Source organism: Dendrobium catenatum, unplaced genomic scaffold, assembly GCF_001605985.2.
Source record: "Dendrobium catenatum unplaced genomic scaffold, ASM160598v2 fragScaff_scaffold_1427, whole genome shotgun sequence".
Lineage (NCBI taxonomy): Eukaryota > Viridiplantae > Streptophyta > Magnoliopsida > Asparagales > Orchidaceae > Dendrobium > Dendrobium catenatum.
This window is the reverse complement of record NW_021319889.1, coordinates 933,911-948,156: the sequence shown is the minus strand read 5'-3', so window position 1 is coordinate 948,156 and position 14,246 is coordinate 933,911. Positions and strand designations below refer to the sequence as shown.

Sequence of the window (14,246 nt, the reverse complement as noted above, 5' to 3'; positions counted from 1 at the left end):
AGCTAATTTTTATATCAATTTTTTAAAATTATTTTCTCTATAAAAATTCTAATTATGTTTATAAAAAATCATTTTAAATGAACTTTAGGATTTGCATATGAAGGCTCTAACATTTTATATGCAGTAGAAAAAAAAGAGTTCAGTAGTGCACAATTACGTAATTAAATTTTAATTAGAATGATTTTTAATTATTAAATTTATTTAAAGATACAATAATAGAAATTTTTCATATATTATATTTAAAAATAAATAATTTTAAAATGAATTGTAATAAAAACTAATTTTTTTCCCCAATAAATTCTCTAAAGTTCGTTGGCCAACCACCTTAGCATTGTCAATCAAACTTTTTGTTTAGTCAGATAGTATTTATGGGCAGTTTGAAAATTGAAATTCTAAATTTGCTAAGATTTAAATTTATCAAATTCAATAATAAATTCGGAAAATAATAACTACAGCTATTTTAAGAAAGCTTTGGGACACTAATTGGAACAATTATTAGGTCAGGTGACCTGATGTAGCTCTACATTCGGACGTTAATAATATGTCGCCACGTGTTCTTACTCTTTACCGTGCGGCCCGATGACCCGACTCGGACCGGAGCCCAGGATTGCTATGTTCGCGTATTGCTCGGTATTGCTAGGTATTGCTTGGCAATAATGAGAAATACCGATTTGTCAAGGCCAATACCGACCAATACCGAGAAAAACTCGGTATTGCTAGGTATTGGTCTTCACAGAATGATATTTCTTTTTATTGCCGAACTAAATCGATCAATACCTAGCAATACCGAGCAATACGCGAACATAGCAATCTCGAGTCCGTTCAGGGTCAGGTTGTCGGGCCACGCGGTAAAGAGTAAGAACACATGACACTATTTTACTGGCGTCCGAACGTAGAACTACGTCAGGTCACCAGACCAAATAAAAGTTCTATTAAATGAGGGATCAAATGTCTTCAAATGATCACTAAAATTAAATTGAGTGGCTTAGCCATTTGAATCCCAAACGAAGTTTTTTTATTGTTTGAGACAAAAGGTTTAATTGCTTTGAAAAGAACCTTTTTAATACAAAAAGATTTTAATTCAAACATTTTTTAAACTAAAAAAATAGTAAGAAAGCTTTCCCAAACAAAGCTTAAGAACTCTATTGCATTATTGATGATTACTTTTGATAATCTCTATCAACAATAACCATCATTGTTGTCAGATTTTTTTCATCAAACTATTATCTCTTGACTATTAAATAGCAGCAGCTAATTAAAATTTTTATCCCACAACTAATCAATTAAATATATTTTATCATTGATATATCATCAAAAATTTATCTTGATGGAGCACGAATCTCAAGGCAAAATTAAATTATAAACTTCCAAAACTAAATTCTAGACCATCCAAACTCTGATTTATGCAAACTTATAGTAAAACTAAACGTCTCGAAAAGACGAAAACAACTACATCAAATTCGACCCAATCCGAACCTAAATGGGTCCAAATTAAAAACCCGAAGCACATTTGGAAGGTTTAAATCATAAATTGGATTGCTCGTCTATTAGTGGATATGCTTTTTGCCTCATGCTTCTGGCTCCCGCTTTGCTCTCTGTTGTTTTTCTTTTTCTTGCTTTCATGTTTGTATAATAGTTTTGATCTATTAGCTCTTATGTTTTGTTTCACTTTGGGATCCATTAAGGATTTGCAACCTCGCTTTTAATTAACGCGTAAGCCCTGAGAATTTTCTCCAAAAAAATGCAGATTATTTATTTATTTATTTATTTCATGCTTACAATTTAAATTTAAATTATTTTCATATAAATCTTCTAAGGGAAGGTATGGATTTGTGGAGTTCGGAGAAACTGATGAGCCTTGGTAGGTGGGAAAATATAGTTCCTTAGTGCACCCTTACGAAATTAATTTTTTATTAGAATGATTTTTAATTATTAAATTTATTACTTTCAAAATCAACTTTCTAATACAAAAAAAAAAAATTCAAAAAAAAAAAAAAAAAAAAAATAAAAATAAAAAGCAGTAAGAAAGCTTTCCCAAAGGAAGCTTAAGAACTATATTGCATTATCAATGATTATTTTTTATAATCACTATAAGCAATAACTATCATTATTGACAGATTTTTTCATCCAACTATTATCACTTGACTATTAATTAGCAGCAGCTAATTAATAATTTTATCCCAGAACTAATCAATCATTTTTTTTAGAACGGGGTATCTACCCGCTGTCACTCTAAAGGGAGCGTTTGGCGGTATAACAAATATCTCGGTGGAACCTAGTAAGGCCACCCACTAGCATTGGACCCACACTTGCTTTGCCTCACTGAAGAGACGAGACCAAAGTAGAGGGGATTTGAACCCGGACTGAGGGGTTCCCATCCGTGCTCGCCCACCAATCAGCCTAAGCCTTGGGTATCAAATATATTTTATCATCCTTGTTGCGGACTAGAAATTACGCGGCGATAGAGATTTGATTCTACGTCTTAGCGTTGAACGTATAACTAGCACACACAGAGAACACAAGATTTTTTACGTGGAAAACCCTTAAAAGGGAAAAACCATGTGATGACGTATCAATCCTAATAAATTTAGATAATTTATTTTTTGTTCATTTAGAAGATAGTTGCCCTCAGTAAACCTATTTACGAGCTAAATACTCCAATTAAGAACAATAATCAGTAAAATGATACCTTAATCAAGGCCCAAAACATGAATTAGTCATTAATTAATTACAAATACGATTGCTAATTAATACTTTTCTATAGACATTAATCGATGTTTCAGAACAAAAATCAGAATTGGGCCTACGGATTAGAGATCACTACTAATTCTACCGAAGTGATCAAAATTGATGAAGGAATCAATATGAATCATGATGCAATAAAGTAATTTTAATTAGAATAATAATTGTTGCGGGCTAGAATATACGCGGCGGTAGAGTTAGAATTTTATGTCTTAGCGTTGTACAAATATCCAGCACACAAATAGATAACATAATATTTTTTACAAGAAAAATCCTGAAAAGGGGAAAAATCATGGGGCCATGCCCTATTAAAATGATTCCACATGTATTTAAGAAGATTATAGTTGACAAAATCATCATTGAGGGCGATTAGATCACAATAATCAACTGTCTGGTTGAAATCTAATGACAAACAGGGGCAGGTGCAAATCTGACGAAGTTTGGTCGGACGAAAATCCAACATCAGTTGGTGGTCGGGCGTTAGTTCATGGTCCGGCAGAAGTCCGAGCACCAGTTCATGGTCGGGCAGAAGACCGGCATTAGGCGATGGCCCGACAGAAGCTTGGCGTCTGGTGCTGGTCGATAACAAGCTAGGTGGCAAGAACGATCTCTAATCTTTCTACTTGCCTTGCTTAGGGTCCCTTTTCATGATAAATGAAGTGTCTATTTATAGATTTCGTAGAGTAGGATGGCTAGTAAATAAGAGGAAGATCAAGGATAAGTTGGGAGTAGTTTGCATGTATGACCGATGTTGATTCTCTTGACGTGGATCGTTTACTAGACATTTGAATTTCTTAGTGATATCAGAATTCAATGATCTTGAGCTCGTTGGATTCATCTCGTCGAGCCGCTCGATTCGACTATAAGCATGCCACATTTGGAAACTGTTTGGTAATCAAAATTGTGGTTTGAAACTTCTAATGGCGCTTCAGGTCTTTGATTTGGACTCATTTGGGCTCGGATTGAGTTGAATTTGGTGTCGTTGGGTTCGTATTTCCGAGACGATCAGTTCGACTATAAGTTTGCTGAAATAAGAGTTCGGATGGTCCCTATTTTAATTTTGAATGTTTCCAACTTAATTTTGCCTTGCGATTCGTGCCGATCAGCATAATTTTTTTATGATATAATAATAATAATAATAATAATAATAATAATAATAATTGTTCTGAATTCATTATACTATTTTCCTTCCATCAACTTATTAAATGATTGATGGGACGGTCATTTAACAAAAGTCACCTTATAGCAATGAGTCAAAAAGAGAAAAAAAATTATATTCCCATCTAGAAAATATTAAAGTGCATTAATCAAGAAAATAATGACTTAATATAGCCTATAATGAATATCATAAAGTGGAATTGTGGGTATAATTGTAATTATATTTTGATATAATATTAATTTCTCATAAAGTATATATTATTATTATTATTATTTTTATTTTTATTTTTTCTGTGAAGGTTTTTGTTGACTGATTATTGATTCGTCCACTCGATCATGCTTTTATTGGGTGCATCGCGTTTGTCAAACGGTTGCTATCTTCGGTTGGTGGAATAAGTGATCTATTCGGTCAATAGATTCGGGCTTGCTTCTGTTGTTTGCTAATGTCTTTTTTTTTTTTTATATAATTTTTAATATTATATAATGCATTATGAATATGAATTTTAATTTAAATTCACCCTTAAAAACTCCGAAAAATCAATATTCTCGTTCGGGATAGTTTTCTTGCTTCTTTGTAAATTGTCGCAGAAAAAATAAGAAAGTAATTTTTTTAATTATTTTGCAAATCATTTTTTTTAGTAAAAAATATGTTTGAAAGCAACCAAAAAATATTGATCAAATAAAAATTATGATTACGATATGAAAAATAAAACCATAAGGAAACTATATCAACCGAACCCAAAATGTTACCTATTAACGCCCAGCCTACAATTATCTTAAATTATAATTCTTTAAATTCCTGCATAATTTTCAATTTCTAATTAGTTTTGTGCCCTCTTTTGTAATTAGGCTTAATTTGGAGCAGGTTTCTTGCTGCTTTTTAGAGAAAATTTTTAGTACAAAAAATTTTTGAATTAGAGATTTTTGTACGAAAAAAACTGATTTAAAAAGTAGTAAGAAAGTTGTCACTAACGGGCTTCGTTTGAGACGGTTTTTTTACTGCTTCTTAAATCATCTTTCTAATACAAAAATTAAAATTTTGTGTTAGAAAATTGCTTTAAGAAGAAAAAAAAAAACCGTCCCAACTGCTTCTTAAAACAGCTTTCTAGCACAAAATTTTTAATTTTTATACGAAAAAGTTTTTTTAAGAAGCATTAAGAAAGCCGCCCAAAAGGCTTCGTTTGGGATGACTTTCTTTATGCTTCTTAAAACAGTTTTTTAGTATAAAATTTTTATTTCTATACTAAAAAAATGCTTTATAAAGCAGTAAAAAAATCGTCCCAAATAAAGACTCAATTTTATTTTTTTACTTTCAAGCAAAAAAATTCTTAAAATATATAGTTAGTTTAAAAAATGTATAAACCAGCTTTAATAAAATAATTAATCTAAAATTGTAATATAAATCATGATTATCAAAGAAGAAAGTTCATATAAAATTCATGTTTCAGGATCAAGAAACGTATCCCTTCTATACAAGCAATGCCTTTGTGTAAGGTTGTAGACTCTAGTTGGTCACCATCTAGAAGCTTCCTGTATCAACCCGAAGAAAGCCGCTACTGCAGCAATGACAGACTGACAAAACCAAGAACAAAAAAAAAAAAAAAAAGTCAAAAGAAATTAATAAGGGTTAGAAAGCTCAAATGTATGGCTGAAGCAACAATTATGGGATATTCGTTTGGGACAGTTTTTACATTGTTTTATAAATTGGCTTTTTAGTAAAAAAAAAAAAATTTAAAAAGAAAATTTTACACTATAAAATTGCTTTAGAAAGAAGTAAAAAAACTTTTACAAACAAAGCCAAAAAAATTTTTGTAAAAAAAAATTGCTTTAGAAAATAAAAAAAGGGTTAAAAAAACCCTTAGTTTCTTTTTCTTCAGTTTATTCATGTATGAAAGAAAAGCATAATCTTCAATTTCTTGAACACTCAACGTCTTGTTGACTTAGGGTTCATTTATGTGGCCTTAATTATTTATAGAAATAGTTGAATAATTATTATGAGGAAAATTAATTTTTTAAAAGATGTAGGTATTATAAAATTTAAAATCGTAGAATTTTTTTTAGGGTAGGGAAGTAAAAAAGAAGAAGCCATTTTCATTATAAAAAATTATTTTTCAGCATAATAACTTTTAAAAAACACACAATAATAGCCAAACAACAATGTCAATATAACAAACGTTAGTGTCAATCAACGACGGATGGAAGTGATTGAGGCATGATGGTCATCAATGTAGGTTAACAGAGATCGACAGTGGTTCGTTAGGTGATAGCAGACGCCAACTGTAAAATCTCTTAAGTAAAAAATCTAAACTTTTAAACATTGAGACGCATTTTTATGTAATGGTTGGAGTTTTATTTAAGAAACTCCGCAGTTAAGTGTGCTCATTCTAGAGAAATCCTGAGATAGGTGATATCCTCAGAAGTTACACCAATAAAACAAAACTGTGAGACCCACAGGCCAAAGCGTATAATATTTCAATAGTTAAAAATTTGGGCTATTACAAATGATATCAGAGCAATACACCAGCCCAAATATGGGAACTATGTGTCATATAAGATAAAGTGCTACGCTATGGCCACCTTTTCAATCATGCATGGGACAAAATGCTACATGGTAAATTCACTACTTGAACTTATAAGGGCTACATCTAGAATCCTATGTGCCTGATGGATGATTATGAGATAAAAATATTGACGATGATGTCAGTTACATAAGTGGGGGAGATTGTGAAATCCCTTAAATAAAAGAAATTAAACTCTTAAACATCGAGGTGCCTTTTACTGTAATTGTTAAAATTTCATTTAAGAAACTCTACAATTATGCATGCTCATCCTAGAGAAATCCTGTGATGGGTGACCTCCTGGGAAGTTACACCAACTAGATAAAATTGTGAGGCTTTTAGGTCAAATCGTACAATAACTCGATAGTTAAGAGTTTGGACTGTTACACCATCAGTGAGAGATAATAGTCAGGTGATGAAAGATGCAACATCTTTTGACGAAAGTGATGACGGATGTCAACGTCAGTTGGTAGAAGGTGGTTGATGGTAAGGAGATAATAGTAGGCACAATGATCTAGGGATAAGAATCAGGCGACGATGATTGTTAGTGATGATTGGAGGACAAAGATATAGAATTTTTTAGATCTCTAAGCTCTCTTCAATATCAAGTCGTCTTCATGTATAGAAAGTGAGTCTACTAATATTTTTTTGGAAGTGACATATTAGTTATTTTGGCAAAAATTCCTAAATACATTCTCGAATGGCTTGTATTGATCCTCTTATTGACAAGGTTCTTTAGGCATTTGTCCCTTGATGTCAACAAAATTAAACAATCATGGCCTCATCGAAATTCCTCTCGTTGAGACGCTTATTTTACTAGTAAGCACACCATATTCAAATATTATTTTGACCCTCTAAAGGTGTTGTGAAGTTGTCAATTATACCCTCGAGTACTTGATTTAAGTATATTTGGACTCGGGCCAAGACACTTTTGTTGTACTTGACTTTATCTCATCAATAGGTCTATTTAAACTATAAATTTATTGAAAATGAAGTTTAAATGACCCACAATTAATTTTGAAGATTTCTAATTTAAATACTTATGTAGATATTTATGCTTGATTAGGTAAGTTTTTTGGTGATGTATCAAAGCCTAATATTTGTGTAGCCTCAAAAAATACTAATCTTAATGATTACCAAGTTTATTTTCCCTGTCCATAGCTCCAATTCAATTCATAGCAACAAATAAACCTATAATCCTACTTACAAATCCAAGAAATCCTAAATAAATGTAGATAACAAATCATAATCTAAATAAGGGAACTTATAGAAAAGCTGAAGGGAACATTAGAAGCACTATCTAAATTAAAAGGCAAGAAAGAACCAAGATAATAACAGGAACATCAAATAAACAAATTTACTTGAGGATAGTCTAAGAACCAATACTTACAGCAATCGAGCAGGCAATGTATCCTGGTTTCTCCCTGTAATCTACTTCAATAAAAAGGATAATGAAAGCTCCAACATACCAAGGAATAGCGGCCAGAAAAAACCCAATGATAAACCTTCAAAGGAAAATGTTTTGAATAATTAACTCAGGCGCGCATCACTTGGAACTCTTAATAAATGACAATCAGATTAAATAATATACTGAAAAACCAGATACTATGAAGCACTTGCAAAACTAAACCAAATAATACTTACAAAAACCAGCCAAAACCAAGGCCCCAACAAGGAAGTCTTTCAATTTTTATAGCCGTTGTTTGAGCAATTGTTGCAGCATCGCCTTAAACAAAATAAGAACCGAAAATATGGATAAGTTCATCTATATATGAAAAGTTCAAAAATTTTAATCACGTATTAGAATTTTGAGCATAAATAAAAGCATGCGATACATTAACATTTAACAAACTCATTTTTCTGCTTGATAAAGCAAGTGGAACTAAACTAGCTAATGACTACTAGTTTGGTATTAAGCCTTAGGAACAACAACATTTTTTGGTATAACTCCACGAAGTAAAGGATATATGTGTATCAAGGTACCAATGGTTATATAAGTAATATAAGTTACTCTAGCTAATATTTAATCTTGCGCCACATGTATATAAGTACAATTTTATAATTCAAAATTGCTTTACTTAGCACTCAAGTTTTGTTACGTGAGCTAATATTTTAAGTCCCTTCATTCAGTCCTGTGTTGCTGAGGTGTATCTTTCCATCCTAAGGATGTGACAGTTAGAGATGTGATGTGAAGCTTGAATCTAAAAGAAAATGTAACGTGGATCTGCATTCATTGATAACCAGAGGATCAAAATGCCTTCAATCAAGATAACATTTTGGTCCAATGCAGATCTTAGAGGCAACATGGTTCATTTGTCCACCATAATTTAACCAAGATTCCAGTATACCTTCATATAAGTGTCTATAAATTACCTTACGAGGGCAAGGTAAGGGACTATGTCTACTTTTATTTTTAGCTTAATTGTCTTCGAAGCTTTTACTTATTCATTTTCAAGAACAATTACCTACTTGAGCATTAGAGGATCTTACCAGAGAAAAAAAATCCCTAGGTTGGCCTGCTGGCATCTTGTTTTTACTGATTGTGTTTGTGACATTGTACCAAGCTATGAGAGGATTTACAATAGGAATGGAATAGGAAATTAAAAAGCAATATTATAAACTATACTTAATTTTGCAGTAACCTGTGATCTTGCAATAGTGAAAATATACTTTAAAATACGAGAACACTTTGTCACTTATAAAAGCTGAGTCATTAAATCATATAAAAACTTTCTATTAATATGAAAGAAAATCTTCTTGCAAAGATTTTAAGATGAATCTAACAAAAAGCTCGGACATGCAGTATAAAGTAGTACTTATGGATATAAGTTTTAAGGTTAAAAAATAAATAAATAATCAAAAGAACATATAGATCTAGGAATGAAGGGTGGAATTTGAAAGTTTGAAATTTTTTCATATTTTTAGATAGAGAGGCAAATTAGAGTTATTAACTTAGATCTGATGTGAGGTACGATGGCTTGCTTTATTAAGAGGATTGTAGTAGAAGCTTTAGGAGATTGTTGAAATAGATCATACACTCATAATGAGGCTTAGATATATATGAAGTAAGAACAAACAAAGAGTCATTAAGGAAAACATGAGCTTTTAAAAAGTGACAAAAATTGAATATTATTGAGGTTTATAATGATTACAAGAAAGCTAGAAGTCTTGTAAAAATAGTAGTGCACCAAAGAAAAGCTATAACTTTTTCTTATTTACATAATAAGCTTGATATTAAAGAAGAAGAAATTAAAATATATATGATATCTAAGGTAGGAGAAAAGAAATTTAAGGATTTTCATTAAGTCAAATGCATTAAAATTAAAGATATTAGGATCTTGGCTAAACAAAAAGATATTACTAAAATATGAAAATGTTAATTTGGGGAATTACTGAATGAACATTTACGGAACAAAATATTTTATAAAAGTATTAAAAATAATATAATAACTTTTAAGGTTATAGATTCATAGGAGATACATATAAAGAATCGGAGAATAATGAAAGATTTTGTAATGATTTGGTCGATAAATCTTTTCAATATAATTTTAAAGGCTAAGGCCATCTCCAACCAAAAAACTCAATTTTAACTCCAAAATACAATAATACTCTAAAATGCAGTAACTCGATTCCAACCGAACTCCATTTTCTAACACAAAAAAAGAATATTCTGTATATATTCTGATAGGAAACACTCGATATCAAGTATTTTTCAGCCCAAATCAGTATTAAACAGCAACCAAACTGCTGTTTTCAGCAGTAAAACAGCAGCCAACAGAGGAAAAACAGGGAAAACGGTGAGAAGACTTTGAGAGAAATCACACCAAAATATTTGATATTAATGGTAAATGCAAGAAAAACCACAAGATACAATTGATCCTCAATTCGAGAGGAGGATCGATCTCTCCCAAATCTCTAGACGCCGCTAGAGCCCAAAGAAAACCTAAATCTAAGAGATCTCAAATTTCAGCCAAATTCAAGATACTCAAACGCGACAACAAATAAGTGTTAGGGGTTCGGCTAGAGACTCTTAAAAGAATGTAAAATAATTGAAGAAAAAGAATTTTAGCGACAATATTTAAAAAAGAAGGTGATGTTCTAGATTGTGCTAATTATAAAGGAATCAAATTTATAAACCATACAATGAAGATATGAAAGAGAAGAAAGCATCATGGTTCTAGAAAATATATCAATTTCGGAAAACTAATTTGTTTTCATGCCAAGAATATCAACTATACAAGCAATTTTTATGTTATGACACTTAATGGCAAAGTATTAGAAATAAAAAAGAACCTTCATATATATTATTTTAATTAATTGAATTTGAGAAAACATATAATCAAGTATTACAAAAAAATAGTTTGGTGTGCTTTAAGATAAAAATGTGTATCAAATATGCGCTGACGCTATTAAAAATATGTATAATAGAGTACTGACTACTAACTACTAATAAAATTATTTTGAAGTGACAAAAAAAATTCATTATCATATGTTTACATCAAAGATCAATATTGAGTTCATATCTATTTGTCTTGGTTGTGAATATATTTATATGGGATATCAAAGCTATGTGTCTTAGTATATGCATTTAATAGATAATATAGTTCTAATTAGTGAGGCAACAATCGAATTAAATGAAAATATAGAACGGAATAAGAGATAGAAGTTGTAGAATTAACATTTAGTTGAATAAAGACCAAGTATATGACAAATAATTTTGATGGGTATTACAATTGTAATTCAATATTATGTAAAGATAAGATGATACGTAGGAATAATATATTTAAATATCTTGGATCTATTGTACAAAAGAATAGAGATGATACGGCGTGAAAAAATCATCTTGATCGGGCACGAATCTCGAGGCAAAACCTAGTTGGAAACTTCAAAAATTAATTTCGGGAGCATATGAACTCCGATTTCAGCGAGCTTACAGTCAAACTGAGCGTCTCGGAAATACGAACCCAACGACACCAAAATCAACCCAATCCGAGCCCAAATGAGTCCGAATCAAAGGTTCGAAGCGCTGTTGGAAGGTTCAAACCGCAATTTGAGTTACCAATCTTCGTACAATGCTAAGACGTTAAACTAAATATTTCTCTACCGTCGCGAATACTCCAGGACGCAACAAGTATGTAAAGATAAGATGATACGTAGGAATAATATATTTAAATATATTGGATCTATTGTACAAAAGAATAGAGATATATAAAAAAAAAGTAACTTTTAGAGTTATGATTGAATGGCGAAAATGAAAAAGTGCCTAAAAGATTGTGTAATATGAAAGAAAATGTCATGGAGGCCACAAAAAAACTATAATTATTTGAGCTCAATATAATTGGAATGAAAATGTTAAGATGGATGCATAATTAAGAAAACTAAAAAAGATAAATTAGGAAATAATTATATTAAAAGAAGGATTAGAGTGACTTCTATAATTAAATATAGGGTGGTTAAAATAAACGTAAGTGGTTTGGACATGTACAATGAATAGTAAAAAATAAGCTTGTTAGATTTAATGTTTTAAATGAAGTTTTGAGATTTTACATTGATGGAATATGAGCACTACCCTTACAAATAATAGAGTAAATATTAAAAAGCAGCAAATGCAAAGTTCAAAATACTCTCGTAGAATCTGTTAAAACTGACGAATAAAGCGATCGATGATTCATCCGAAACAGTGAAATAGCTGTTGCGAGACTGATTTGTTTTTGCTAATAAAAACGGATAAGAAGAAACGAGACATATCATCAATTTCATGTGAAATTAGACCCATTTATTCATCATTTATAGCATTTCTCTGTAATCAAATCAATTAACCAAGTATGAATCCCAATTCATGATGTTCCACTCTAAACAATACTAAAGAAAGGAGGAAGAAACGGATATAGGGAAAATACCAGGGTTGATTTCGTAGCTCTGAGTATAGTATGGAGGGCCGGTGGGGTAAGGAACTTGAACGGGAGGAGGAGGAAAAGATGCGGCGGAGACGGGCGGGTAGACGCCGGACGCTGGGGGAGGATATGCAGCGGTGGCACCGGGATGGTAGGTTCCGGAGACGGCGAGGGGGGAGGTCGGTAACGGAAGGCCAGTGGGGCCAGGTTTGGGTTGGGGATATGGGTCCATTTCACCCGTTTCTCTCCTCTTCCCTTCTGTCTCCTCGCTCATCTTCCTCCTCCTCCGACACGCATTCGCAAATGGATTCCCGACTGATGCCTCGTTTGGTTGGCCAATGTTGTCGCAAAATTTTGTTTTAGAGCGGTTGCCAAGAAAATGGAGTTTTCCAATTTTATCGGATGTCTCCGAAGAGGAGACAGAAAATGGAAGTTTTAGAAAGAACTGTTTATTTTGTACTTTTTCTCGTCCTCGTAGAGGCGCGGGGCTCTACGTTGGCTGATCTTTAGGTACCGTTTTTTTTTTTGGGGGGGGTAAATTTGGGGCAATACCCTTTTTATATATCAAAAAGATTACAGGCCTAAATCTCAAAAAACAGGAGATAAAACTTAAATTTTTTTTACTAGAATACTGTTTTTAGAAGCAGCAAGAAAGTCACTCCAAACGAAATCTGAATTGTATTTAACTTTAATGAGATTTAGGATGAGTTGGAGATGGCTTCAGTAGACGTTATGTGAAGTTGTTGTACCGAAAATTATTTTCTAAAATTGTTGTATATGAACGAATAAATTTTATTCGGGTAGTATAACTGTCGAGCATTTGTGTTGCTGTTATATGACAACAAATTCCCTTATACCCTTACACAAGGGCAGAACTGTGCAATGTCGGAGGTAGGGCTGTCAATAATTGACACGACCCGAAAACCCGACTCGAACACGACACGGAATTTCGGGTTGGACCCGACCGTTTGGAAAACGGGTCGGGTTCGGGTTCATAAAAATGACACGAAATTGAATTTCGGGTCGGGTCCGGGTTAACCCGGTAACCGTTAACGACCCGTTTGACACGGGAATTAATTTCCACGCGGATAACGCTAACGGGATGAGTAAATAAGTCGCGTTAGGGTTTTACGCAGATCATTTTTCATTCACGCGCCGTATCTCTCTAGCCTCTCCTCTTCTTCGCTGCTTCGTCTAGGGTTTCCGAAGTCCTCTTCTCTACAGATCTCCTCGATCTGTCTCTGGTTTCCTCTTTTCTCCTTCTCTGGCATATTCTTGGTCCGTGGTTTCATCCTTTCGTGCTGTTTATCGTGCACATCTGCTTTGGCTCAACAGGAATACATAATACTTACATCTCTCGCTGTTTGTATCTCTCATCTTTTCCCTTTCTTCTCCTTTTAAGAAGCACGATATATGAGATTATGAGCATAGGTGAGATTTGTCTTGCTGTTGTTGCGAAGTTCCAGCTCGATTTTCTGGTTTTTTGGGTTAGGGTTTTTCCGATATTCTGGTTGCAAACGAGCCAAGTCGAGCTCGATTTTTCTGATTTTTTGGTTAGTTTCCGACTGGATTTTCACTTTTGTTCACTTACTGCATATTTCTGTTCAACGAGCCATGTCGAGCTCTATGTTCTGGTATTTCTGTGCTGTTTCTGTTGTTATTTCTGTGCAAATGAGCCAGGTCGAGCTCTATGTTCATGTATTTCTGTGCTGTTGAGCGGTTGAGCCTGTTTCTGCCGTTATTTCTGTGCAAATGAGCCAGGTCGAGCTCTATGTTCATGTATTTCTGTGCTGTTGAGCGGTTGAGCTGTTCTGCCGTATTCTATTCAAATGAGCCAGATCGAGCTCTATGTTCATGTATTTCGTGCTGTTGAGTGTTGAGCATGTTTCTTCTG

At 32.8% G+C, this 14,246-nt stretch overlaps 1 protein-coding gene across 1 annotated transcript; it reads right to left on the bottom strand.

The window, feature by feature from the left end:
* Positions 1 to 5,258: 5,258 nt before the first annotated feature.
* On the bottom strand, positions 5,259 to 12,712 carry LOC110099693 (60S ribosomal protein L18a-like protein). Its single transcript, XM_020826921.2, has 4 exons — positions 12,359 to 12,712; positions 8,103 to 8,184; positions 7,849 to 7,963; positions 5,259 to 5,472 (listed from the first exon to the last, which is right to left on the bottom strand). The coding sequence occupies exons 1-4, from the start codon at positions 12,624 to 12,626 to the stop codon at positions 5,413 to 5,415; spliced, it is 525 nt and encodes a 174-aa protein (XP_020682580.1). The 5' UTR covers positions 12,627 to 12,712; the 3' UTR covers positions 5,259 to 5,412.
* Between the last annotated feature and the right edge of the window lie 1,534 nt (positions 12,713 to 14,246).